This window comes from Colius striatus, chromosome 1 (genome assembly GCF_028858725.1).
Source record: "Colius striatus isolate bColStr4 chromosome 1, bColStr4.1.hap1, whole genome shotgun sequence".
Classification (NCBI taxonomy): Eukaryota; Metazoa; Chordata; class Aves; order Coliiformes; family Coliidae; genus Colius; species Colius striatus.
The window spans coordinates 61178401-61205835 of NC_084759.1; the positions used below are offsets into that span (position 1 = coordinate 61178401).

Sequence of the window (27435 nt, forward strand, 5' to 3'; positions counted from 1 at the left end):
CATCAGAATCTCTCTTACTGGAGTCTACTGCTTCTTTGTCTGCTGTATGCAACTTTTAACCGAGTCATTTGTAGGTTTATTTAAAAATTAATTTTAAAATAGAAAAAAAAAACCCTATAAAAACTAAAATGAAAAAGCAAACTGAGAAAGAGAAGGTAAATGAAAAGAAGGAAAAAGAAAAAGAAAAGGAGGAGGAAAAAAAGAAAAAGAAAAAGAAAAAGAAAAAGAAAAAGAAAAAGAAAAAGAAAAAGAAAAAGAAAAAGAAAAAGAAAAAGAAAAAGAAAAAGAAAAAGAAAAAGAAAAAGAAAAAGAAAAAGAAAAAGAAAAAGAAAAAGAAAAAAGTAGGAAGAAATAGAAGGAAAAAGCAAAAGAAGGAAAAAGTTGAAGTTGAGAGGGAGAGGAGAGGAGAGGAGAGGAGAGGAGAGGAGAGGAGAAAGGAAAAAGGAATAAAAGGGGAAAAAATGAAATAAGAAAAAGGTAAAACAGTTGTAACTTTTCTTTCTGGGGTTTTTGTGGTGCTCGGACTTGTGAAATGTATCATAGCCTAACTGCTGACCTATTACAACTGCTTGAAAACCTCAGCCAAAAATTCTGATACTGATACAGCAACACATAATCTGCTCGGTCTAAAAATAATGATGCTTAGAAAATAGTGTAAGATTAATTTATTTACAAATATTTCATCCAGTTATATTTTCAAAAAAAACTTTTGTTCTGGAAACTGAAGAAGAATAAAAGCATAATTCAGAAATTTTAGACACACTGATGCTTTGCTGTTCCTTGAGGGTATTTTTAGTGTTAGCTTTTCCTTTTCTGGAAGCTTCTAATGTAACAATACCTTGCACCACAGTGCTGATGCGAAGATCAGTGGTTCATTAAAAGCTAATCCGTGAGACATTAGGTTTACAAGTGTCACAGACACATTAGATTTGAGAACAAGGAGGAGCACAGTGGTGAAAGGATTGTAAAATATACAGAGAATATCCCAGTAAGTGAGTGCTACCATTAGTTTTGCAGGAAAGCATTAGTTCTGAGAATTAATTTTGTACGTGTAATTACTGGTCACAGCTGTTTAAGAAGTGGTATTATAGCAAGTTAGGCTGACATCAATCAAAAGAGGTTTTATATATATTGTTTTCATTCCAGATTACCTCAGTGGTTTAAGCAGCACTCTTTATATTCAGAAATCCCTACATCTGTAAAAAAAAACCCACAAAGGGCAGAAATACCTGAATATACAACTCGGCTATCTTCACTTGCACACAATCTACATACAGCCTTTCAGAGCAGCTTTCAGCTAGTTCCTGTGCTACGAACCTCAGTCAGTTATCTACAGGGTGTGATATAGTCTTTATAGAAAGAGAAAATGGTGGAAAACGCTTTACTTTTCCTCCATGGATAGTCGGTACAGATTCTCGCCCAAGTATTCGAGCCTCTCCCGTTGTTCCAGGTCCTGGTACAAGCCTTTGGGGACCTTGCTTAGGCCGTAAACCAAGCCGTACAGGCAGCCAGCGATGGACCCGGTAGCCGCACTCTCTCCTGCAAGTTGAAACACAGTTGCAATGGTTTCTTACTGCTACCTTCACACACTCTGCACAGAGGGAGACATACGAAGCCATTGATGGAGGGAGTGGGGGCATGTTGGGTCTGTCCCAAAGGCTTACACCACTCTGTGTCCTGCCTCTGGCAATGCAGCTTAGGATGCCTAGAGAGGAGAGTAATGCCAAGGCAAGCACACGGTAATGCCTCTGTGGCATATACATCTGGGCTAGAAGCCTATTTGGCTTGGGGAAAATATGCTTCAACACAACAACTCTTGCAAGTGGCTAGCTGTTGGTAGGAAAAAAGGAGAGAAGGGTAGTTGCAGAGGTCCCTGCAACATGACAGATGTCCTGGGCTAGAGAGTGTTCTTTCCTGCTCACAGCACAGCATGGCACTGAATCAAAGAATCATTTTGGTTGGAAAACACCTTTAAGATCATCTTGTTCAACCACTAACCAAACACTGCCCAGCCTACCACTAAACCATGTCTCTCAGCACCTCATCTAGGCATCTTTTAAATATCTCCAGCGATGGTGACTCCACCACCTCCCCAGGCAGCCCATTCCAATGCTTATCAACCCTCTCAGTGAAAAAGTTCTTCCTACTCTCCAACCTATACCTCCCCTGGCACAACTTGAGCCAGTTTCCACTTGTTCTATGCATGTATTTTAAATCATCTGGCCATGGTGAGTAGCACTGATGCTCTGGGCAGTGCCTGCAGGTTCGTGCCTACCGGGCTCTGCAGCGAGGAGCTGTGAGCTCTCAGCACTCTGCCAGAGTGAGTGAGGGACCCAGAGCCTCAGCGAAGGGCCTACGTCACACAGGGAGGAAGAAGGTGATTTGGGGCTGCAGCCCTTTCCCCCTAGTTACATTGGCCCTCTAAAGCGCAGCAGGATGTGGCTACCAGCAAGAGAGTTACCTCTTGCAAAGCTGTATAAAACAATTAATTGGATGCATCTAAGTGCTAGAGTTTATCTGCCTGGCTCTTGATTGAGCACTTTATTATTTTTCTCCCTTCCTTAGTTGCACAGTGATTGATTGTTTTGCCAAATGCGCTAGTGCTTTGGTGGGGAATGATGCCAGCCCTTTACAAAGCCACACTGGAGTTACTCCTTTTGCATCTCTGCTGAAAGCATGAGATTTAGATGGAGTGATGTTTGAAAAGCACTGTAAATGGCTTGTCTGGCAGCTGCTGCTGCAAGAAGGAGGTTGAGGGGATAAAACCAGGGGCTCAGATATAACAGGCGACATGGCAGACGAGTGAATGCTGGCAACTGACAATCAAAAGGTTTCTCTCCCGGCCCCAGCGAGGGAGCAGGGTGCTGGGAGGTGCAGGGGGAACCTCACCTCCGTGGAACATGGAGCGGTTGCAGAGCTCTGTCCAGTCCCCACCACAGCCCAGCAAGGCATCGTAGGCGATCATGGGGGCGTCATGGCCTCGTCTCCCTCCGCGGCCTTCGGAGCTCCACCTCCGGTATGTCTGTGGGAGAGACAGTGGCATCATGGTAGGGCACTGGACATGGGGATGTGGGGCATGTGGCTTTTCTCCTGTTAGGTGGGATGAGCCAGCAAAGCAGAGCTACCACAGCTGAGGTGATGCCTGGGGTGCAGACCAAGAGCTTGACTTGATATAAGCATGACAAGAGTGCCAAAAAGTAGGTCAATTCCAAGTTCACACCCTCGAAATTCCTTTTTATTTTAAAAAATCGGGGTTAACAAGGACTGACTTTGTCACTCCTCTTCCTGGCTCTTGTAAATATGCTCAACTCCACTTGTCACACATTTGCAAATGTTTAAATTAGCCAAGTTTTACGTAGGGGGGTGAAAAAGTTCTGATTCGGTAATAATTTTAGGGACTCTATTTCCAGCCATATTAATTCAAGCCTCCTTCTTTGACTTTTTTGTGCCACGCCTTTTCTTTCCTCTTCTACAAGCATTTATTGAACAAGAGGGAAAATAAGTTGCAAACGTGAGGAAAAAAATCTTAACTCCAGGAAGAGAAAGAAGAAAACAGTCTCCAAAACCCACAATGAGTTTTACACAGGAAAATCAGATTTTCTCTAGAGGAGATAGCTCCAGAGCTTACTTTTTCCTGCCCCAAATCCTCTCATTTTGGGTAGAACTCAATGCTGAAAAATTTATAGTAAAGAAATGCCTTCCTTTAAAGAAAATGGGCAGCTTTATTTATTGAAGTTTAAGTTACGTTATGGTAAGTTTCATTGCTGTTGCTTGGTAGGATCTTGGCTTCTGCAACATGTATGAAGGGTTCACGTTTCTATCTATTCATTTTCACCTCAACTATTACATACTTGGTTGTCGTTTAAGTGCATATACATTAAACAGGGCAGAGTTGGACTACAGCTTTCCTTTCCTTTCCTTTCCTTTCCTTTCCTTTCCTTTCCTTTCCTTTCCTTTCCTTTCCTTTCCTTTCCTTTCCTTTCCTTTCCTTTCCTTTCCTTTCCTTTCCTTTCCTTTCCTTTCCTAAACTTTCCTTTCCTAAACTTTCCTTTCCTAAACTTTCCTAAACTTTCCTTTCCTTTCCTAAACTTTCCTTTCCTAAACTTTCCTAAACTTTCCTAAACTTTCCTTTCCTTTCCTAAACTTTCCTAAACTTTCCTTTCCTAAACTTTCCTTTCCTAAACTTTCCTTTCCTAAACTTTCCTTTCCTTTCCTAAACTTTCCTTTCCTAAACTTTCCTAAACTTTCCTAAACTTTCCTTTCCTAAACTTTCCTAAACTTTCCTAAACTTTCTTTTCCTAAACTTTCCTTTCCTAAACTTTCCTAAACTTTCCTAAACTCTCCTTTCCTAAACTTTCCTTTCCTAAACTTTCCTTTCCTAAACTTTCCTAAACTTTCCTTTCCTTTCCTAAACTTTCCTTTCCTTTCCTAAACTTTCCTTTCCTAAACTTTCCTAAACTTTCCTAAACTTTCTTTTCCTAAACTTTCCTTTCCTAAACTTTCCTAAACTTTCCTAAACTCTCCTTTCCTAAACTTTCCTTTCCTAAACTTTCCTTTCCTAAACTTTCCTAAACTTTCCTTTCCTTTCCTAAACTTTCCTGCTTTATCACTTCAGTTTGGATGCTGCTGGAGCAGGACTGACAGACGTGTAATGCTACCAAAGGCAAGAGAACTAAGCATGGAGGTGCTATTCTTGGTGCAGGCAGCTCAAGTGTCACTCCATTTAGCCCTTAAGACGGCTGATGCTCTGCACGCACCTGATGTCATCTCGCCTTGCTGAAACAACTTTGCATTAGGGATCACTGTCCTGGGGACTGAGCCTGGGAGGACTTAACTGCCCCAAGGCAGCATTTCTCAAACTTTTCAGAAGTGCAGCTTCTTAGAGTCTTTCACCTTCATGCAACCCTGTGATGTGGCACAGGCTCAGAGTGGGCTGGCAAGGACTAGCAGTGTGGTTGGGGGTGTCAACAAGCCCTCCCTCCTGCTGAAGGCACTGAGCTGCTGACCAAATTTGGAGGTAATTCACACATCAGATCCTCAGAGTCTAATTATCCTGAACAACTTTGATTTGCTTCCTCTCTTGTTTTGCTACACAGCAAAGCGAGCAGGGTGAGTGACCCGTTTGTAGAAGCAAGGCTGACCCTGAGGTCAGAGCAATGCCTGCCTATTCACTGTGTGTCTAACGTTCCAAACACCTATCACTGCAAAATGATGCTGAGCCATCTTGTATTTATACATTCAAGAAGAGATAATTTCAACTTTATTCCCATTTTTCTAATTATCTCCAAGTTTAAGCTGTATGCCTGCTTTTGCAGAATGTGGTCTATGTTGCTCAGCATTTCAAGGTATCACTCATTTTGGAGAGGAAAATTGTCTTTGCAATGCACTCAGATCACTCTGAGCCACATTTGAGGGCTTTACTTCCACATCTCCAGCAGCTGGTATGTGCCTGCAGAAAGGTGCACCTGCTCGAGCAGGAGCATGCATACAACGACCTGTTGGCAAGAGTGATGTCAGATGTTGGTGCTTTATTAATTGCCTGTGGAAAGGCAGTCAGCTATACTTGCAGACACAAGTGGCCATCTAGTCTGGAGGGAGTGCAAAGGAAAGCACTCCTGGGAAAAATGCAGGATGGATGGTTTCCTTCTCCTCATTTATTCTTTCCATGGCTGTTAACACACTCAGCTTACAAACAAATTACATCTCTTGACTTCTGTCAGGCCATGATCTCTGACTGGCAGTGAAGTTTGAAGGTCAAGCAGCATTTTCCTTTCTCGTGCATCAAAATAAACAGGTCAATAGGCCAAACTCGTTGGGCTAGGGTAATGAAAGTGAGTTTTGTTTCTGTGTTGGGAGTTCATACAGTTCTCTCTTGAAATGATCATGAGGAAATACTATTGAGTTTAATCTTTCCAAATGGTCTGCTAAGTCTCCAGTAGAACTGGTAGGAACAAAACTAGTAGTAGATTCATAGCACTGAATTAATAAAATAAAACTGGAAAGAGATCTATTCTTTATGCTTAGAGAGAGCAATTTCTTATTATCCACAGTCAATCTATCTTCCACTGGCACCTTTCGCTGTGTAGATAAGCACCTAAAAATATACAAAGCAACTTCTCAGAATAGAACTGTGCTTTAATAGTCTGGAAAAAAGGATTGATTTATGGGAAAAGGTGACAAGAGCCACATACTTATTGCTTAGCTGCTAAGTGGAGAGCTTTGAGAGGTGCCAGCACGTACCAGAAAGCTGTAAACACCAGGGAAGAAGACACGTTAGTTCTCTTGAGTTAAGAAGATATAACCAGAAATCATAAGGCAAAGGAAAGATCATGTATGCTATAAAATAATACTCATGGGATGTGGTGAAACACCATCAAGACTTAATGCTAGCCTGGGCACAGCCTGCATTGGCAAAGAACTGGTTAGGGAGGTTGCCTTCTGCTCAAAGGACCATGAACAAGTCCAGTTAATAGTACCAGTGAGGATTTCTGTGGGACCCAGGCTACAGCTCCATTAGGTTTCAAGGCGAACTCCTGGCTGGATGTTTGCCTTTTCCATCCTCAAATAGCTGTGGCTTATATTTTGTATCTGCTCTGGGCATCAAAAACATCCAACCATTAAGTCTGTCTCTGGATTGTTTCCTCCCATTGCAGGAACCCCAAGACCAGTGGCAGTTGCTTTTTTATGTTAACATATTTCCGAGCCAAGGATGAGAGCTGTATTTTTTTTTCTTGAAGTTTTAGAAGACAATAAACACTTCCTGACTACTACTGCTGGATCTGGAAACGTTTGCAAAATATTGTTGCCTATTTGAAAATACCCCTCTCTGTTCAGAGCCTTTCTGAGCACCTTCTACAATTACAGTTACCTTTTCTCTCTCCTCCGCGTCATAGTTGTCTGGAAAGACAGGTTTATTCTGATTTTCCTCGTTGATTTCTCTCTCCTCCAAATAAAACTGCCACTTGGCTTCGAAGTAAAACCAATGCTCCTGATATTCTGAATGCAAAAGAAATTAGTGATAGAGTATTTCACCTCAGCAACATTTTCAGTTCTACTTGTTACATTTTAAAGACAATGACAGTATTGCCTGACACCAAAAAAAATAGGTTTTTTACAGTAATGTACATTAAACATATGTATGTACTAAGTATGCATTTTAATATGGAGTGGGACATCTAACTAGAAACAAAAGATATGAAAGAAGAAAATAGTTTCAGAATCTTGTGCTATTTTTATGGTATATTAACATTATATCAAGACACATCAAAATGAGATTTTTTAGAGAACTGACTGAGGAACATTTTGAGGAAAATATAAAAGACAACAAAAAGAGAAAAAATACCCAATTCTATGCTGAATTTTACATTCCCTTACTATGATTTAAAAATATCTAAAAATGCTTATGTGTCCTAAATACAATTTGCCTCCTACCTTAGTTATCAGCTTTTGATGACATAATTTCTCCAGTATTTCTGCACTTTTTTCACGCTATTTATGTGTAATCTTTCAGAATAAGGCAGATAGGAAAGGCCAAAATGTCAATTTGCATATATTATAATGTGTACTGAATGTAGTAAAAGGGACAAATAACACACATAATCTTCTATCTGTGCTTGTAGAAATAAGACTTTTAAAATAATCATAGGTCTTTCTCCCTTTTCTTTCACTTCAGGGAGATCATCTCTAACCATGCTTAGCACCGTGTGTGTACATAATCTTATTAAATGCAGTTTACTTTCAAGGCAATGTTCATATTCCAACTTTTTAGGAAGGTTTAAGAAGAATTGTCAGTCACGCTGATCAGTTAAGTACCTACACACACCCCCATCCTGAGAGCGAACTCAGGCCTGGGTGAAACCCTGCCTGGGAAGCTGATAGGGGTGAGGAATTAGAGATCAGTGAGACGTACCAGACAGCTAAGGGTGTCAAGGCAAGCTATCGATTCAGTGTGGGACTATTGGCATACAGTTTAAACCAAAATTGAGCAGTATGTCTTTTTCCCTGTTTCTGTCCTGCTTGGTCACTCAGTTGTGTGCTGCAAGCAGTCGAGAAGCTTGCACAGAACCAAACTACATCTCTGAAGGATGTAAGTGGATTTGGCTTTTTTCCCTAAAGTGCCATACAGAATCAATGAATGGCAGGTGTTGGAAGGGATCTCATCCAGTCCAAGACCCTGCTAAAGCAGGTTCACCTAAATCAGGTCACACAGGAACATGTCCGGGTGGGTTTGGAAAACTCCAAAGAAGGAGATTCCACACCCTCCCTGGGCAGCCTGGGCAAGGGCTCCCTCACCCTCACAGAAAATAAGTTTCTTCTCATATTCAAATGGAACTCTCTGTGTTCCAGATTTTGTCCGTTACCCCTTGTCCTGTCACTGGAAACTAGAGAAAAATTTGAAACACTAGTAAGTATTAATGAGGACTCCCCTCAGTCTCCTCTTCTCCAGACTAAACAGCCCAAATTCCTGCAGGTTTTCCTCATAAGAAAAAAGCTCCAGTCCCCTGATCATCTTGGTGGCCCTGTGCTGGACTCCCTCCAGCAGTTCCCTGTCCCTCTTGAGCTGGGGAGCCCAGAACTGGACACAGGACTCCAGATGAGGTCTCACCAGGGCAGAGTAGAGAGGGAGAAGAACCTCCCTCGACCTGCTGTCCACATTCTTCTTGATGCATCCCAGGATGCCATTGGCCTTCTTGGCTACAAGGGCACATTGCTGACTTGTGGTTAGTTTATTGTCAACCAGGACTCCCAGGTCTCTCTGCAGAGCTGCTCTCCCTCTGCAGAGCTGCTCTCCAGCAAGTCAATCCCCAGCCTGTACTGGTGCATGGGGTTGTTCCTCCCCAGATGCAGGACTCTGCACTTGTCCTTGTTGAATCTCATGAGGTTTCTCTCTGCCCAGCTGGTTAAGATCCCACTGAATGGCAGCACAGCCTTCTGGGGAATCAGCCAGTCCTCCCAGTTTGGTGTCATCAGTGAACTTGCTGAGGGTACACTCTGTCCCTTCTTCCAGGTTGTTGAAGATGTTGAACAAGACTGGCCCCAGAATCGACCCCTGAGGAACTCCACTGACCACAGGCCTCCAACTCGACTCTGTGCCATTGATCAGCACCCTCTGGGCTCTGTCATTCAGCCAGCTCTCGATCCACCTCACTGTCCACTCATCCAAGCCACACTGCTTGAGCTTTCTGATGAGGATGTTATGGGAGACAGTGTCAAAAGCCTTTCTGAAGTCAAGATAGATTACAACTGCTGCTCCCCCCTCATCTAGCCAACCAGTAATACTCACACAGAGTGCTATCAGGCTGGTCAAGCAGGATTTCCCTTGGTGAATCCATGTTGAGTTTCTGATTGTGTCCAGTTTGGGGCCCCTCTTGTGTCCAGTTTGGGCTCCTCTCTACAAGAAGGACATTGAGGAGCTGGAGAGGATACAGAGGCAGGCTACCAAGCTAGTAAAGGTTTGGGGCATGTCATATGAGGAATGGCTAAGAGATCTGGGGCTGTTTAGCCTGAAGAAAAGAAGGCTCAGGGGAGACCTTATCACTCTCTACAACTACCTGAAAGGAAGTTGTAGCAAGGCAGGGATTGGTCTGTTCTCCCTAATAAGAAGCAATAGAACAAGAGGAAATGGCCTCAAGTTGCGCCAGGGGAGGTTCAGGCTGGATATGAGGAGGAATTTCTTTACTGAAAGGGCTGTCAGGCATTGGAACGGGCTGCCCAGGGGAGGTAGGGGAGTCACCATTCCTGGAGGTGTTTGAAAGACAGTTGGATGTTGTACTTGTGGAAATGGTCTAGTGGTTGATAGGGTTAGGACAAAAGCTGGACTTGATCTTAAAGGTCTCTTCCAGACAAAACAATTCTATGACTCTACGACTCTATGATAGCACCGTCCTTATCTCAACTCAAAAGCCGTTTGTTATATTTCTCTCTCTCTCCTGTCCAGTTTAGGAGGGAGAGTGATTTTATGACTGGGTGGACATCAGGCTAAACCACCACACCGTATTTTCCTTCATGTGTTTTGAGATGGCAACCAGGATGAGTTGTTCCAACACCTTTCCAGGGACGGGGGGTGAGGCTGACCAACCTGTAGTTTCCCAGGTCCTTCCCCTTGCCCTTTTTGAAGACTGGGGTGACATTGGCCTTCCTCCAGTCCTCAGGCACATGGATTCTCCATGATCCTCCATGATCGTTCAAAAATGATGGAGAGTGGCTTAGCAATAATGTTAGCCAGCTCCCTCAGAACTTGTAGGTACATCCCATCAGGTCCAATAGATTTATGGGTGTTAACCTCGCCCAACAGGTCTCTAACCTCACCCTCGTCCACCAAGGGTTAGTCTTTTGTTCTGCATACTACTCTACTGCTCTCCAGGGACTGGGTTCCTGAGGGCTGGCCTTGGCAGTGAAGACAGAAGCAAAGGTGGCATTCAGTTGTTCAGCCTTCTCTGCATCCTCTGTCACCAGGACATCCTCTTTGTTCATCAGTGGGTTCACATTCTCCCTGATTTTCCTTCTGTTGCTGATGTGTTTCAAGGTATACAGGTGACTCTCTTTAGCAATTAAGATCTTCAAAGCTGTTCATATCCATGTAAAAAAAGAACCCAAGCTGCTTTGTAGGACCTGATATTTCACAAGGTTGCTGGTTGCCAGACAGAGAAGACCCTTCAACCACGTGGCTCCATATGCCTGGAAATGCCCAGCTGCCCTAGTCCTAAGTCTATGCTCCAGTTTTCCCTGACTACAAGGAAGCCACTCATTACAAGCCTAAACAAAAGGGAATGTTTAGAAAAAACAGAGTGGAAGTGCACCTACAGCTATCAGGCCAAGGAGAGCATCCTGAGGAAAGAAAAGTCACGCAAAGAAAATGTCGTTCATCGAAGTAAACTACCAACATTCACCCTAGCAGCTGGTTACAAGACTACTTTTAGAAGTGCAAGTAACCTGATAGATTTATTTCTTTGGGTTTTTTTTCCTCTTTCTCTCAGAACCATAAACTATGAATGTCTGAAAAATGAATATTTTCTATAAGGCACGTCAACAAGAAAGAAAGAGTGATTATTCCAATGCACAGGCTCAAATTTAAGGATCATGAAGTTGATTTCAGTTGCATGGATGATCTGTAGCATGGTCAGAAACCCCACATCACCAGCCTCAGCAAGGCTTTGCCCCATCCCTCATGCCCAGTCGGAGATGATGGTCACATTCAGGTTCGTTGGACTGTCTGGCAAGTGATTGCAACTGAATGTCAGAGAAGGGTGTTGAGTCAAGCCCTCTGTGACTGAACACTCTGTTATCCACAGGGAATAACACAGCTAAAAAAGAGTTTTCTAAAACTGGAGGACACTTTTTGGTAGGATTTCTTTGCAGTATATCTCACCAGCCAAGGAGCTTAACTTTAATGCAGGAAGCTTTCCCCACTACCAAAATAGGATGAAACTCAACAATACAGGCAGTAGCCAGAGAGTGTGCCTCAGGAATCCAACATGCATACCTCCAAGCCGAGGGGTCCCTCTCGGGTGGAGTGACAGGGACCTACTGCAAAGCCACTCAGAGCTCACTCACACTAATCCTGCACCTGCTCCTCATAGGTCTCAGCTAAAAAAATCCTGGTGCACGATGAGGCGCAGATGAAAATGTGGGGTCTTTCAGAAAGGCTCCCTGGTGTTCCTTTCAGATTTTAAAGTGGCAGCTTTGCTTCTCAGGTAAGTCTTTAGTTCTGAGTTCTCTTGAGTAAAGATTTCTATTGAATTCAATCTTTCTCAACAGCTGGCCCTTGAGATTAATAGAAAAAAAACCCCCTCATCTTTCCTCAAAGTTTCAATGTCATGATACTCGTCTGTCCGTAGCAGGTCTCACTGTTACAAACACATCACCCCCTTACAAGAGGGGACTACTGAAATACCTTTGCCTTGAAGATCACTTACATTAGTAGAGTTGTAATACTAAGTTTAGTAGCTGTGTTATGCTCAGTTGTTTTAAAACAAAGATACGACAGTTTGTATCTTAAATATCTTAAATACTTGTTCAGAAAGATAACAAGTCAAATCTGAATTTGTGGACAAAAGCTACTTTTGATCAGGAGGCAGCTGCAGGTGAACTTTACCTGGCCAAATGAGGTGTGACAGTGGGGTTTCTTATGGAGAATACTGGGCTGTGGGAACTGGCAGAAGGGATCTGAGTAATTCTTACCTCAGTGTCAGTTTGGCTAATAGTTTGCTGAATATAATTTCCTCCCTCTCCTCTGCTCAGCAATCTTTGAAGCCTTCCTAAAAATAAAACTCTGCAGTAGGGCATGACCACTGCTATTTCTTTTTGTGTTTTTGCCACCAATCTGCCAGGCAACTAACAGATGGCAGAAGAAGGTGGTACCACCTGCAAAAAGCTGACGGTCGTCTGAGCAGAGAAAGCAGGAGGACAGCTTGTGGAGATGGGAAAGTGGGGGAAAGCAGCAAAATTGAGAGGCTGGGGAATGAAGTTTCTTTGGTGTCTTTCTATCTGAACATAGTTTTGAGAAAATAATTCTTTTGATTCAAACACGTTACCTGCCATGTGGCGAATGGTCTTCTTGCAGTATTCTTCAGCCATCGGCACAATCTTCATCATCTCTCTTCCCCACTGCACAAGGGGTTTCCCTTGTATTGCGTATGCCACAAAGAGAGCTGTGCATAAGGACCCTAGAAAACCTTGAATTCACAGGGAACAGTGATTACCAACAGGTGGTCTGTGCTTGTATCATCCTCATCATGTCTCTCGTGAAATCACTAGTGGAACACCTAGTGGCTGTTAGGTAGATTAACAGATGTGCATGACCTATCCCCGTCTGTCTGCAGCCTGGCTCGTGGCACGTTGAGATTCTTGGCTAATGCAGGGTGTGCCTGTTGGTTTGGGACTTATTTTACGTAGAAGGGAGCTTCTGTTCTCAGTGGTGTAACGTGACGGAGGTAAGGGTCAAAAATAAACATAATCCACTAATGTGATACTGAAAATCTTCTAATCGAAGTCACATGAAATAATTGACTTGTGCAAAGTGATTCAGTTACAAGATGTATCACCTTGCTTGCAGAGACATCCAGCCCAAGGGCTGTTGTTAAATCTAACACTATTTCTGGCTCATTTTACTCTAGGGTACAACTCCACTTGGACAATTTCTTCTTTCCTCTGAGGGGGCAAGCCCACATCCCCTTACAAGAAGAGGTACTTTTCCAAGCAAGATATTCTGCCTACCTGCCTGTCTAGGTCTTCCACTTTGGATAGCAATGTGCTTGAGTTTTCTGTTAAGAGAAATGCCTCTGTGGCATCAGAAACAGAGAGGCTCATTTCTCATATTTGCTTGTGCTCTTGACATTCTGTCAAAGGCAACAAAACCAACCCAGTGTAACATGCAGAGTAAGGTTAAGAAAACAACTCAGCCCCAGGTGTGCAAAGTATTGATGCGTGTGCTTCTCTCGGTGCATGAGTCCAAAAGCGTTTGCTCATGCATAGAGGTAAGCATGAGCTTTGTGCATTTTGCTGAAGGTAAAACCAAAGTATTTTAGGAAGTTACAAGTCCAGATGAGACAATGACTCATTGTTTCTGCCATAAGACCTGCAATACTGGGTCAGGCCAGAGGTGCCTCTAACCCAGGATCCAACAGATGCTTTCAGAAAGAATAAAAAACCGGGCAGAGCCGGCTCCAAGGGTCTCACTCAGATATACAGCATCTAACCCAACTGCCATAGAGACCCTTTAGTGTCAAATCAGTGTGAGGTTGGCAGCAGGTGGTTTGGAGGGTGAAGCAAAGGGCTAGCAGGGGGCAGTGGGTAGTGATTTGCAGAAGTTTTAGGGGGACTGGTGTTCTCTTCCTGCCTGCCCCCTCCCCCTGCTGCTATTGTCCTGCTCCCCCTACTCCCAGTAGCCCTCACATAGCCTCCTGCCTCTCTCCAGGGAAGAAAGCGAGCCTCAGCGTGAAATTTCTGGTTCTGCAAATAATGCCAGTAACGGAGTGAGCACAATTGATTTGGCTTCTCTGCTTCCCAGAGCTTCTGGTCTAGCTTAGGGGCAATTTTAATTACTCAGCTTGATTGCTTTCAACAGTGACAGAGCCCTTCTGGTCCTCTTGCCTGATCCCTTTTGAACCCAGGGCTACCCGTGGCCTTGGCAGCTGCCTGTAGCAGCGAGGGCTGTGGCTTCACTATGCATGAGACAGGGAAATATTACCTTTGTTTGTTGCAGTCCCGACTGACACATTAGCTGGGTTTTACCCATCTTTGAGTTATGAGAATGCAAACTGATACTTCCCTGGCACCTTTCAGGATGGTAGTGAGGTCCATGGTGGCCCTTCCAACCCTCTCCTCCTCACCGTGCCACTTGTCTCTTCTCCCAGCTGAAAACTCTTCCTGGATGTAAATTCTCCTTGTGTGAAAGATGTTTGACAACTTGGATGCTCCTTGGTGCCACTTTCTGGCTCTAGTAGGGCATTTTTGAGGTGGGAGACCCAGAACTGCAAGTGATCTTATTGCTGCTTCTGGATCAGGGACTTCATCTATTGGCTTCATTATATTTTTTCTTTGCTTGGAATTATTTTCCTCTAATTTTATGCCACCATGATGGCTTTTCTGACTGCTTCAGAGCACTGTGTTGAACATGCCACCATTCATTATGTCTTTATTTATTATTGTTTAAAGCACCCAGAATGAATACATGCTGAATGGGCATAAAATTATCAGCATGACAGACCTGAATATTAAAAGCAACATTAAATCTACTTATTTATGTTTTGCTTAGAGAACGTTTCAGATTGTGTCCTAAAAATTTTGGAGGCAGGTTTTTTGTTTGGCTTTCTACTTTTACCTACATTGATTGGACATGACAAAACCTGTCAAGAGAAAAATGTTTTTATCCTCTGAACCATAAGCTTGCACGAAAACAATGAGTCATCTGGATGTGCATGAATCCTAAAATGTGATCAGGGCAAGTGACGTGAGTGAATGTGCTTTGGACATGTTGTGTAGACGTGTAGGTTGTGTTCAGTTGTGATGGTAGGAGGGAAAACTCCCAGCCTGAGGTTGCTGTCTGCATAACACGCAGGTGAATCTGTAAGCATACATAAGTAATATATACATGTATGTACTATCCAAGCAAAATTCAGACCAAAGCCTTGGAGGATGCAGAGCAGTAGTTTAAGAGGAGCCATGCTAGCCCTGGCAGTGGGGGGTGAGGAGCACATGGAAGCGCCAGCAGACGTTACCTGTGGGATGATTGTGAGTCATTCGCCCGCATTCAATGCTCACTTCAATGAGCGACTCCAGCCTCTCTGGCTTCCAGTATCGCATCCCTAAACACATGGCCTTGGTGGATGCTCCAAAGCCGGAACCTAAAGGAGAAAGGTAATGCCAAGGTGACTAATGAAACACAATCACATTGAGAAAATGGGAATCAGGCACAGAATCACAGAATCTTAAAGGTTGGAAGGGACCTCAAAAGATCATCTAGTTCCGTCCCCCTGCCAGAGCAGGACCACCTAGAGTAGGTCACATAGGAACTCAACCAGGTGGGTTTTGAATGTCCTCACAGAAGGAGAGTCAACAAACCATCTGTTCCAGTGCTCTGTTCCAGTGCTCCATCACCCTCACAGTGAAGAAATTCTTCCTTGTATTTCTTTGGGACCTCTTACGTTCCAGCTTGTACCCATTGCCCCTCGTCCTATCATTGGACAACAGAATCAAGCACCTTTTTATTAATTCAACTCACACGTTGGGACTCCTCAGGGAATGGGGAATCAGCATGCAAAGACAGTTACAAGTTTTGAAAGTTTCTTGTGAGGAATTTTGCTTCGACAGAGCCATTCTGATGGGGTTTTTATTCCAATATTCTCAAATGCTACAAAAAGCACAGCAGGTTCAGAAAGCAGTGTGCTCTCTTGTTCACAGTACTTGTTTGATTCAACCTCTCATGCCATCTTTACTCCTCCTTGGCTGACACTGTTGTTTGGCTTGCTTCAAATGCCAGCACTAGAAACAGAAGTTGGAGAAACAGATGCATTTTTACTACGCTCTTATTTTAGTAGTCTTCATACTGAAAGCACACTATTAAACCACTTTATATGAGTAGCCTGGCTGATCTTACAGTTGTAGTGCATGTTTCATCCTAAAGAGCCCTGGAGGTAATTCCCAAAATAGTTTCTGCTGCAAAGTAGCGAAAGGCTATGGAGCCAAATCCTCCAGAGTTAGGCAATGTCAGAACTGAGGTTTCCCGTGCGACCTGAAATTAGTTCTTGGACCCTCATTCGTTATAGTACAGCCTGCACTCACTGAGCTTGGTCTTGGCAATTTCTGCCTCGTTCACCACAGAGTTTATTTATTGAACAGCAATTCAGAATTTCTTTCAGTCCTCAGCACTGAATGCATGATCCCAGGTGTTCAACTTTTAAACACTTTGTTGAATGGAGAGCTGAATTTACTAATGAGTTTCTCTGCAGAACTTGTCACAGAAATATCAGGACCCCACAGAAGTTTTAATGAGCTTATCTTCACGAGGCTCCAGTGAGGTGATTATCTCCTCCTTGCAGCTGGTGAACCCATGCCCAAAAATGCATTAACTCATTGCAGGCACCCACTCCTGAGATGGACAGGCTTCGATTTTTCAAAGTACCTTGTATTTTTCAGCACTGTCTTTGCTCAGTCACACTTCCCAGTGACCTTGGCTATAGCTGAGAGCAATCAGCATTTCTCTACTCGGTCCCTGGAAGATAAGGGGCATATTTATGCCACCTAATTTTAGCCTCTGTGGAACCTACATTAGGAGTCTTTCCCAGATAGGTAGTGTGGAGAAAGGCTTTATCTCCACTAGCTGGGATGATGGCATAGTAGGAGTAATTCATTGGCCAGAGTGAATTGAAGTAGCAGATGCCAAGAAGCCAGAGTCAGGGTGTTTAGACACCTGTCTTGAACATTCAGCTGCTCTCTGGGCTGTGTCTACTGTGTGTGCAGAGCACCAAGGGCTCGCTCAGGGAGCACTGCTTGCTGTTTAGTGTCATCCTGTGCAACTCCAGCTCAGATGGCCTGAGATCATCAGCGTGGTCAAAGTATGGTAGTGGGGGTGGCAGGAAGATTTGCTTCAAGTCAAACTGAAGCCTGAGCCAAACTAGCATATGCCACCCCTTGCCATCTCCAGGTGTAACACAGACCAACGAGCACTTACATTCCTCTTTCTTGAGGTAAGAGCCTTCTCCCCAGAGAGGACCTATCTTGGCTGAGCACCCTAGTTAGGTGATCTAATTAGGTTAGCTGAAGATATTTCTTCCCTTCTTTCTCAGAGTCTAACTTGCCAATTTTATGCTCAATAACTCTTCCAAAAAAGGACAAATACCTGATAATTGTGACATGAAAGGCTCAGAGCTTGCTTCCTCATCCTTTGCCAGCCTTCCTGATGACAGTGAAAGGTGCCCTCTCCAGAACACTTTTTGCCCCTGCTCCTGATGAAAAGGCTGGATACTTGTCCTGCAAATGATGCATTTGCTCCTGTTCCTGCAGCTGTAGTGCCTGGCTATTAAGGAACCAGGAGCAGATAAAACTGTCTGTCTATCCTACAAATCACACAGAAATCACAAGGGAGAGTCAGGAAAGAAATCCAGTCTTTGAGAGCACCAGTCACCTTAACTGTAAGAACATATCCTCTCCTGCTTTCAGGATTTAACTCTTCATTAAACCATCTGTTGCCCCAGAGCAGCAGACGAGTGTCTTCTTCACTATGCAGTCCTGTTTCCTCCAAAGGATACAATCTATGCTGGTTATCTAAGAGGGGAGGGTGTAGTGCTATACAGAGCTGCTAATAAAATAACATCTCTCAGTATATCCAAAGAGGAGGATGCACTACAGTCATCTGGCTGCTGGTCAGAAGGAGCTTGTCTTTGAAACTTCTTTGTGTTCCTCCAGTCTAGGAAGTTATGGTAAAATCCTGTGCAGAATTAGACAAGCAAATTAGTAACAACAATAACAACAAAAAAATCCATCACATGGAGTAACAAACTGGTGATTTAACCCCAGCTGGCAACTAAGCACCACACAGCTGCTTGCTCGTTCCCACTCACCAGGTAGGGTGGGGAACAGAATTGGAAACCAGGACATCAATACTAAGCCTAGTCAGGACTCTGGGAGGACAGCAGCTGTCCTGCTGGTCTCAGTATCTACCATCTGAATCAATGAAGTAAGGGACGGGGAGACTAGTCCAAGCAAGGGGACAAAAATCCAACATGAGGACTGTCCTCCACTGTCACACCAAAGGTGTACCTGACTTACCATGTCTGACAATGGCCAATGCAGAGGATGCTTAAGAAAGAGTAAAAGAAAAGTACGATGACACTACCCCTTTGTACTCTCTAAGCTGCTGCTAATTTGCCTCCCTGATCCAGGAAGCAGCTGGCTATTTATCTTTCCATTTATTAACCCTTGAAGGATTTCCCTTTCGTGAACTTGCCCAGATCTTTTTTGAACTCATGAACTGTAGCATCTGCAAATTGACACTGGAAACAGAGATGTGCAGCTTAACTAGATGTTGCATGAAGAAATCTTTCCTTTTACTTGCTTTGAACTCATGGGCTGCTGTTTTCATTTGAAGCCCCTAGTTCCTGTACTGGGGGAGACGGTGGATTTTTCCCTGTCTCTGTTCAAGTTCTTCAAGTTATCTATGACTTTACATCTCTCTATCACGCTGTCTCAGACATTACAGCCTATGTAAGCAGTTTTTTACTAATCTGACCATCCTTCCTCACAGTCTTTCTAGTTCTCTTTTCATTCTTTGGCAGGGAGGGAGGGACTGGATCATATAAACAAGAAATAGCAGCTATGGATTTATACACTGATGCAAATGTCTCTTGTGTTTGGTGTCTGTACCTTTCCCAGTAATTTCTAATAGTCTGTTTGCTTCCTAGCTCTTACTGAGCACTGAACTGATGGTCTTGTAGAACTACCATAGCTTCACAATCCCTTCCCTGAAGGGTAACTGAATCAGCAATTGCAACTATGGAAATAAAATCGGAATTTTTCTCTATCTGTGTACGATGATTCTTCATTTATCTGCATTGCATTTGGTTCTGCTACTGTGCCACACAGTTATTCATCATTGTGAGCATCTTCCACTACTCTGCACAATGTTATCTTTGCCTTTGCTGACCCGTTAAGCACTTGGATTTCCAGCCAGTTTGTGGCCATGTTGAACAACAGAGGTCCAACACAGATACCTCATTCTCCATGGAAAAGACATGCTGCAGTCTCCTGCTTTTGAATTACAGTCTTTTAACCAGTTGTATATTCTCAGGAGAATCTTTCTGCCATCCTGCAGCAACTTTGGTGAGGGGCTTTGTTGACAGTCTTTTGGAAATCTTAACAGTCCATCTTCACAGTGTCTCTTTTTTCTCTTCTTTCTTGGATGCTTCAGGAGCTTTCTAAGATTTCTGAGGTATGACTTTTCACAAAAGCTGTATTGACACTTTCTTAATACACCATTTTCACTGAGATCTCGACCAGCTTGGCAGTTGAGCAGGGAGAAACCTCATGAAGTTCAACAAGGACAAGTGTAGAGTCCTGCATCTGGGGAGGAACAACCCCATGCACCAGTACAGGCTGGGGATTGAGCTGCTGGAGAGCAGCTCTGCAGAGATGGGCCTGGGAGTCCTGGTTGACAATAAACTGAACATGAGCCAGCAATGTGCCCTCATGGCCAAGAAGGCCAATGGCAATCTGGGATGCATCAAGACGACTGTGGACAGCAGGTTGAGAGAGGTTCTGGTCCCTCTCTACTCTGCCCTGGTGAGGCATCATCTGGAGTCCTGTGTCCAGTTCTGGGCTCCTCAGCTCAAGAGGGACAGGGAAGAGGAGACTTCAGAGGGATCTTATTAATATTTACAAGTATCTAAATGATAGGTGTCAGGAGATTGGGACATGCCTTTTTCTATGGTATCTAGTAACAGGACAAGGGGTAATGGGATGAAGCTGGAACACAAAAAGTTCCACTTAAATATAAGGAAAAGCACAGGCTGCCCAGGGAGGGTGTGGAGTTTCCCTCTCTCCAGATTTTCAAGAACTGCCTGGATGTGTTCCTGTGTAACCTGATCTAGGTGGACCTGCAAGGTGTTGGACTAGATGATCCCTAAAGGTCTCTTCCAGCCCCTACCATTCTGTGATCCTGTGAGTTTCAATCACAGACAACATTCTTCTCTTTTAGTATATGATATCTCAGTGTGCTTTTCTTCACTCTACATCTGTAGAATAATAAAGATCAGATTAACAGCTGCTAAGCCCTGAAGTCTTTTGTGACTACAGACTGTTCTGCATGAAAACTTGGAGCCTGGTACCGTTTATCTCCTGTCTGTGGCTTCTCCTTCGTTTCTGCTTCCCAACTTTCTCCATTTAACTCACACTTTTTTCCTAATGCTCCTCTACCAATGCCCCCACCAAAAAGGCACTGTTCTCAAGTGGTACTAGGAAGCCCAGCAACTGCTACAGTAGCTGCAAAGATAGACCTGCTTGGATGTTGCAGCCTAGGCCTGAAAGATACTCATTTCAGGTAGAGCCAAGCTGTAATTTGGCCTCTTGCGGTGACTCCAAAGGCACATCTCTGGCTCAGTGGATACCACCTTACTCAAATTTCAGTTCCAGCTCTCAAACATCAGCAATTCTATGAATCTATGATTCTCTTCTGAACAAACTGAAGCTTTGGCAATGGAACAAAACACTTTTACCATGTCTCAGAAACAGTGCATTCATCTGCACCACGACTTTAAACAAATGCTGACAAACACACAAGACTGAAAATTTTATCCTGAAGCTTATCAACATCACAAATGGAAAACAAGCTCCTAAAATGGAAGGTACTAATCAGCCCTGAGTAGATCTTCTGGTGGTGACAGAAATCTCACCAGCCTTTGACAAAAGGGATTTTGACTTAGTGTGCTAAGTACACCCACAGGAATTTGAGCAGAGGAGCATCTTACAAGCAATGTAAAATTACCTAAGCTAAGATTTCACTGGTCCATGAAGGCTGGCACATGAATTCTTGCTTGAGGTGAGATGAGATAGAATGAACACAAGAAAACAGTATCTTAGTTCCAGCCCATCCAAGATACCATCTGACTGCCAGGCATTCAATGCTCATGGAATGTTTTTGCCTCAAGAAGAAACTCATGAAAATTCATTATGTCCGTAACAGTGTCAGATGCAATGGCTGACTGAGCATGTCCAACTCAGGTCACTGCTTCTTTTGCTCTTGGGGTGAAAAAATGGTTTCTTGAGAAGTTCAGGATTGTACTGGTCAGATCAGATGGAGAAGGAAGATTTTAGCTGCCAGTTCTCAAGGCAGGAATTCCTTTTAGATCATTCGAGCCCAGAATATCTCAAAAGCAAACAATTCATCATGGAAAATTATGGAGGAGGATGGCTAAGAGAAGAGATGTGGCTCCGACACAGCAATGCACTGGGGAACAGCTGTGTCCCACTGCTAGAGATATTGAGAGATGCACAGGATTACTATCAGCTCCCACAACTATTTTGACCAAATTTTACTCCCTGACAATCAGGAAACATATAACAGCTGCCAAAGGGAGACTGTCTCAGACTTGCCTGGCTAATAGCAGGGTGAGCAGAATAAATAAGGGGATCCTTCTCCCCCCCAGCAGCTGTTGTGAGGAGCAGGGGGCCGTGTGAAGGATGTACCTGGTGTCAGAGAAAACTGACTACTGAGCCCCAGAGTGAGCCATGGCATTGTGCCACAGGGTCTTTGCCACGATGTTGCATCAATATGCAATGCTGTATCACGGTGCCCATAGGTACTGCAGTGGGAGAGTGTCACACTGACAAAAGCGCAGCATCTGAGTGAGCTGCTGTTGTCTTGTGGCTGCTTAGATCTACTTCCTCTGAGGATGTGGTGTCTCTATAGGCTTTCCAGATGAATCGCACTGTATGGGTTATGCTTATATGCGTGCACATAGCTACATGTGTATTATTTAACTTGATGGGGCTGTTTAGTCTAGAAAGGAGGAGACTGTGGGGGGATCTTATTAATATTTACAAATATCTAAAGGGTGGATGTCAGAAGGTTGGGACATACATGTTGTATCTAGCAACAGGACAACAGGTAATGGGATGAAGCTGGAACACAAAAAGTTCCATTTAAATATAATAAGCTATTTTCCTGTTCAGGTGAGGGAGCCCTGGCACAGGCTGCCCAGGGAGGGTGTAGAGTCTCCTTCCTTAGAGGTCTTCAAGACCTGTCTGGACATGTTCCTGTGTGACCTGATCTAGGTGGACCTGCTTCTGCAGAGGGGTTGAACTAGATGATCTCTAAAGGTCCCTTCCAACCCCTACCATTCTATGATTCTATGTACAAATTCCATTCATCATAAAATGAAATGTTCATAGAGAGACAGAGAGGGGTATGGGTAGGGAAACAGGGCTATGAATATTAGGGATTACCAGCAAAACAGTCATAGTTGTTACAGCAGGACATCCACCTGAAGAAAAGTCTCTGATTTCCTTCCAGGGAACCTATCAGAGCTTAGAAAGATTTACAGGCTCGGCTTTTTGTTTCAAAGCTGCCATCTATGCAAAGATTCAAGACTAGAAACATTTAAGCAACAAATGACAGAAAATATTTCTTAAAATAACCATTAAACTCTAGGACAAAGATCTGGACCCCGAGGCACAGAGCCAAGAACAAAGTCTCTTTAAATAGATCTTAAAGAGGGAAGGGTTCATTTACGAGAGGACATAGTGCCCTACAGAAGGAATTCCTGGCAGATCTCTTGTCATCCTCAGGCAAACATGGAAACGTTTCAGGAGTAGTAGTCTTTGATGACAGGGGGGAAAAAGGAAACAATTTCCATGTAGCCACAAACACCAGAAACATGCATTATTCAAGCCAGGATCTATAAATGGAGAGCAGTACCCTACCCTTTTCATTGAATGGTGTGTGCCATGCAAGAAGGTAGTTGTCTGGCTTTAACTCTTTGCAGCCTTCGATAGTAGCAGGGTCTGGCCGCCTCCCTGAGAGCTTGTCGATAGCATCCACGTAGCGTTTTACCAGCTCCCGGTACAGGTCTTCTAAACACCAGTAGTCTGTTCAAAGGAGGGAAGAAAAGGTTGCTATGTGAAAGTGGGAGAGCAAGAGAACACTGAAAACAAGCAAACTCGCTGTGCATTTAAGAAATGTTCCTATCTCCACTTCTAGTACACTCAGTTGTTTTTTTGGTGCCACTGCCAACACATTTTTACACACTATGAGAGTGGACTGGAGGGAGAACTGTCTTGTCTCTCTGCTCTCCTCTTTTCCTGCATTCCTTCCCACTTCTAATTCCTTTAATTGGAAAGATGAAGACATTCTGCTCATCAACAGTAGCTGCTCAGTATTTAGGCTCAGTGGTGTGAAGTATTTCCAGACATGTCTGACTGCAAGCTGAGGACGTGGTCGCGGCGGGGACTTGGTGTGAGTGTGAAGCCAGCTGTGCCTGGCTCAGCTCCTGCCTCTGCCATCATTTGCAGACATTAATCCAATTTATAAATGAAAGCCTGTTTTTAAAAGATTATTACTGAATTATTTTAAAGAGGTAAGTATGATGATTAAATATAAAAGCAAATGAATGACTTCATGTTTTAACCTGTACTTATTTTGCCTAAAATTTGCAGGAAACTCAACATCTTATGTCAGTACAGTAACTAGAACAACAAGCTTTTATAAAAATTATTATAAAGATCAGTAAAAGTAGTACATCTCTACAGTTAGTAGCATTTCCAGCAGATAAATCTATTTCTGGAACAAGTTTGCTAACAATATCTGTTTATTGACTGTTTTTACCAAGGCCTACAGTCTTGCCTAAAGAGGAACATTCCCTCTTTTAAACATACACTGTTTCTTTGGAATAGCTCCTGCTCTCAGGTGCTGCTGCATGTCATTGGTCTCAAGGAGCTCTGCCCTCAGCTCTTGCTGAGGAAAAGCTTATACCCGCATCTGTTACAGTTGTGTAATCAGTGGGAACTGAGGAGGCCTTTGGAATGTGCCCATTTATATCTTTTTCATGTACTTACAGAAATCGCTTTTAATAGTTTGATGCACAGATTGAATGACACAGCAAGGGAAAAATCATGTAAAAATACCTTAATTTTCTCAAAGATGGTGATTTCCTGAAATCCTCAGAAGAGATTTCATTTAAGAGAAAGTCTGGACTCCCATAAGCCAGAAACACTCAAAAGTACCAATTATGCAGCCAGACAAATAAAGAAATGCAGAGTGAAACTGAGATTCCCCTCCTTTCACATAAAAAAATACCCTATCAGTTACGTTGACCATCCCACATACAATCCTAAAGGAACAAGATACTTTCAAGCTGCCGACTCTTTCCAGATTTAGGAATCAGGTGTCAGTTTATCTGGATGGGAGCCAGGAGCAGGATTTACTGCCCAGAGCTTCTGCAGGAGCCGTTTCCCTAAAGTCAGAGTCCCTGTGGTCCAGCACACCACAGTGGCCTGAGCCCACCATGAGTCCCATACCTGGAGCCAGGCTGCTGCCTCAGCCATCAGGTCAGTAGGACAAGTTTTTCTTTAGAAATAGTTTTTTAAAAACCTGTGTTTAAGTCAGAGAGGAAAAGGTGGGGTTGAACTGTGGCATTGAGTTCCCCTGTTTTTGACGATGCTGTTCTCATTTCTCCCTTATGGGAGAGACTCCTGCTGGAAGCAGCCGTTTTGTTTATCTTTCGCTGTTGGATTGACCATTCAGTCTGTTCACGTGGTGGATTTGGGGACCACCAGCTCAGTCTGCAGCAGTGCCCACAGCCCCTGCTGCTTCTGGCCATGGCTCTTCTGGAGTTTTCTCCCCTCAGCCAGTAAAGTGCTGGCAAAAATTGCCTCCACACCTAAGAAACTGCCTTCATTCTTAAACCTCCACTTCACACTTTGCTGCTGCTGCAGGCTCAGGCTGGGAGCTACCTAGTGTACCCAGGGAATGGGCCTTCATGATGAGCCTAAGCGCTGGGCATGTCCATCCCAGCCTGTGCATCCTACACACACCTGCAGGTATGCACCCAAGGGGATGCTGCATGGATCAGCGGGCAGCAAGCCAGGTGAACGTGAGGTGCAGGGAGCAGGGCAGTGAGGCATGGGAATATTCTATTGCTTATTCTGCTGCCTTTTCCTCCTTTATTTGGCAGGTAATATTCCAGGTGCCCAAAATACTCTTTAAAATCTCGGTCTTTGCAGCAGTGAGGTCTCCTCACTCACTACATGAGGAAGGCAGGTTCCCGGGGCTAGTGGCAGCTGCCTTCAGCCTCACAGACCTACATTCACCTTCTTTAGTTTCACTCTGTTAACTTGGGTGATTCGGTGTGCAGGCTAGGCCACGAGCAAGCCCAGGGGCATTTTTGCATTCCCTTTGCCAGGAGGAGACACTGCTGCAGGCAGTTCTGTTTCTCTTGTGGGAAGCAGCGAGAAGGACACGCTTTTCCCCGTTCACCAGTGTTACAATGAAATGAAGATCTCTTCATAAAATTTCCCACTCCAGTTTGTTCCTTTTTCACCAGCTCAGAAAAGCACCTTATTTGAAAGCTTGTCTGATCATGCCAAAGAAGTGAGAGTGTAGGATCAACACGGCCGGTGGGAATTATAGCTGAGACTGTTTTCTTTTAGAGCTACAGTGCTCCTGCTATATTTAAGAATTAAGCTGTATTAGTTTAGTGTTAGTCTAACTGGCTTGATTACCCAGAAGTTGTAGTTTTAGAGGGCCCAATAAGCAAGAAACATATGATACGTATTTAATCATAGCCTATATTCAGAAATATGTTAGTCATCTTTTTTCTTGATAGGCTGACATCTTGCCCTTATCTTTAGTGTATTAGCTACCCCTTAAACCATTGGTTAGCTAATAGCCAAGTATGAAGTGTCCAACACACTCTTCAACTGATCTCCACGCACTAAATTTAGAGCAGATTGGAAGCAGGCAGATAAAGCAGTGAAACAGAAGCACAAGGAAATTTCATTGACGTGAAGGATACTCAGCTATGTTGTGAGCTTCTATTACTCTTTGTTATTCGGTGCTACATGCTTTAAGAAAAATCAGCAATATCTTTACAGAGATTAAGAAAAATTATTCATTCTGAAGAGGCAAAATGTTGCTGTCACTGTCTTCTGGCCACTGTCTTCTGGTGTACTTTTGATGATGATCTTGGCAGTCTCAGAAAGCTGAAAAAGCTCAGAAAGGTGGATAGGGTGTTGATACAAATGTCATTGTATCTCACAGAGGACTATTCCTACCTTAAGAAAATATAAATGTTCTCTCTCAAATGATTTGGAATTTAGAAGACGTGTATTAGTATCTTCCCCTATTCTAACAGACTTTATCACAACATACTATGTTAGAATACTTTTTTTGACTAAAGACACAACACTCACCTTACAAAGCAAATTGTTCCTTTCCTGGCTTTGCAGGTAAAACCCTTTGCCCGAGGGGCAGCAAAGAGGAGATGGTGCCAATGATTTTACCCTAAAAGAGTTATTAAGCTGTCTCTACTCCAGCCTGGAGTTCAGGACAGAAAACATGTTCAAAATGCATTTAGAAGAGCTCTTATCTTTTACCAAGGAATCTCTAGTGGCTATATGATTCCCTGATGTATTTCAGCATACAGATAATTCATTTAGCAATTGGTTTTGTCGTGCTGGACATGAGCAATTTCAGTCTTTAAGCTTTGACCAACTGTATAAACCTAGGGAGGACCTATAGAAAGAACCCTTCCACACTCCAGAAGGCAAAACTCTCGGGTTTGTGTAGTGGTTGCAGGATTATGCTCATGGAGGAGACAAGCACATAAGCAGCATTTCTGACACGCTTTCTCATGACTTCCCCAGCACTCAAGCTTATTCTAAGAAGCACAGCAGCTCAACAGTTTTGCTACTTTCCACACTGTGTTTGCTAGTCCCGTCGTACCTACCTGTGATGACAGCCTCTGCTGTAGCCATGTGCATGAGCGTGTTGTCACTTACTGGCCACTTGTCAGGAGACAGCACCAGGTTCTCAAGCCCTCCGATTTCCTTCAGCTCCTGCTGGATTTTTGCACCTAAGGCATTGTTTTCTCGGGAGAAATTGCGATAACCGAGAGCATCCCCTACCCCAGCCAGCACAAGCGCAGCCTTAAATTTATCCATCCCCGACACACTTTCCTCTTCTTTTGTCCAAGAAAGCCACCAAATCTTGATCTTCCTTTGTTCCTTTGCCTTCTGCTCAGCTTCCCCGACACTTTATATCAGCCATTGTGTCACACCGAGAGCGCTCTCTATAAGGCAAGGACTTCCTTTTCTGGCTCTGCAGATGCCATCTCTTGTCTGGGACCTGACAGAAAGGAAATATTTCATAACCCAGGGATTTTGCAGTGGCTTTGTTCAATGAAACCACAGGAGTGGTCCTGCAAAGCAAAGCGCAAAAGCCTCGTT

At 43.7% G+C, this 27435-nt stretch overlaps 1 protein-coding gene across 1 annotated transcript; it reads right to left on the reverse strand.

Annotated features, from left to right (window-relative positions):
* Positions 1-784: 784 nt before the first annotated feature.
* ADPRHL1 (ADP-ribosylhydrolase like 1) lies at positions 785-27202 on the reverse strand. The gene is made up of 7 exons (XM_062020564.1): positions 26937-27202; positions 22915-23079; positions 15219-15344; positions 12534-12674; positions 6869-6996; positions 2890-3022; positions 785-1539 (listed from the first exon to the last, which is right to left on the reverse strand). The coding sequence occupies exons 1-7, from the start codon at positions 27148-27150 to the stop codon at positions 1382-1384; spliced, it is 1065 nt and encodes a 354-aa protein (XP_061876548.1). The 5' UTR covers positions 27151-27202; the 3' UTR covers positions 785-1381.
* Between the last annotated feature and the right edge of the window lie 233 nt (positions 27203-27435).

Coding starts and splice junctions, on each gene's coding strand:
- ADPRHL1 (XM_062020564.1), bottom strand. CDS start 27,150: ATGGATAAATTTAAGGCTGCGCTTGTGCTGGCTGGGGTAGGGGATGCT. Junction 15,345..22,914: donor CACACCATTCAATGAAAAGG/GTAGGGTACTGC, acceptor TTTCTCCTTTAG/GTTCCGGCTTTGGAGCATCC. Junction 3,023..6,868: donor ACGCGGAGGAGAGAGAAAAG/GTAACTGTAATT, acceptor TCTCTCCCACAG/ACATACCGGAGGTGGAGCTC.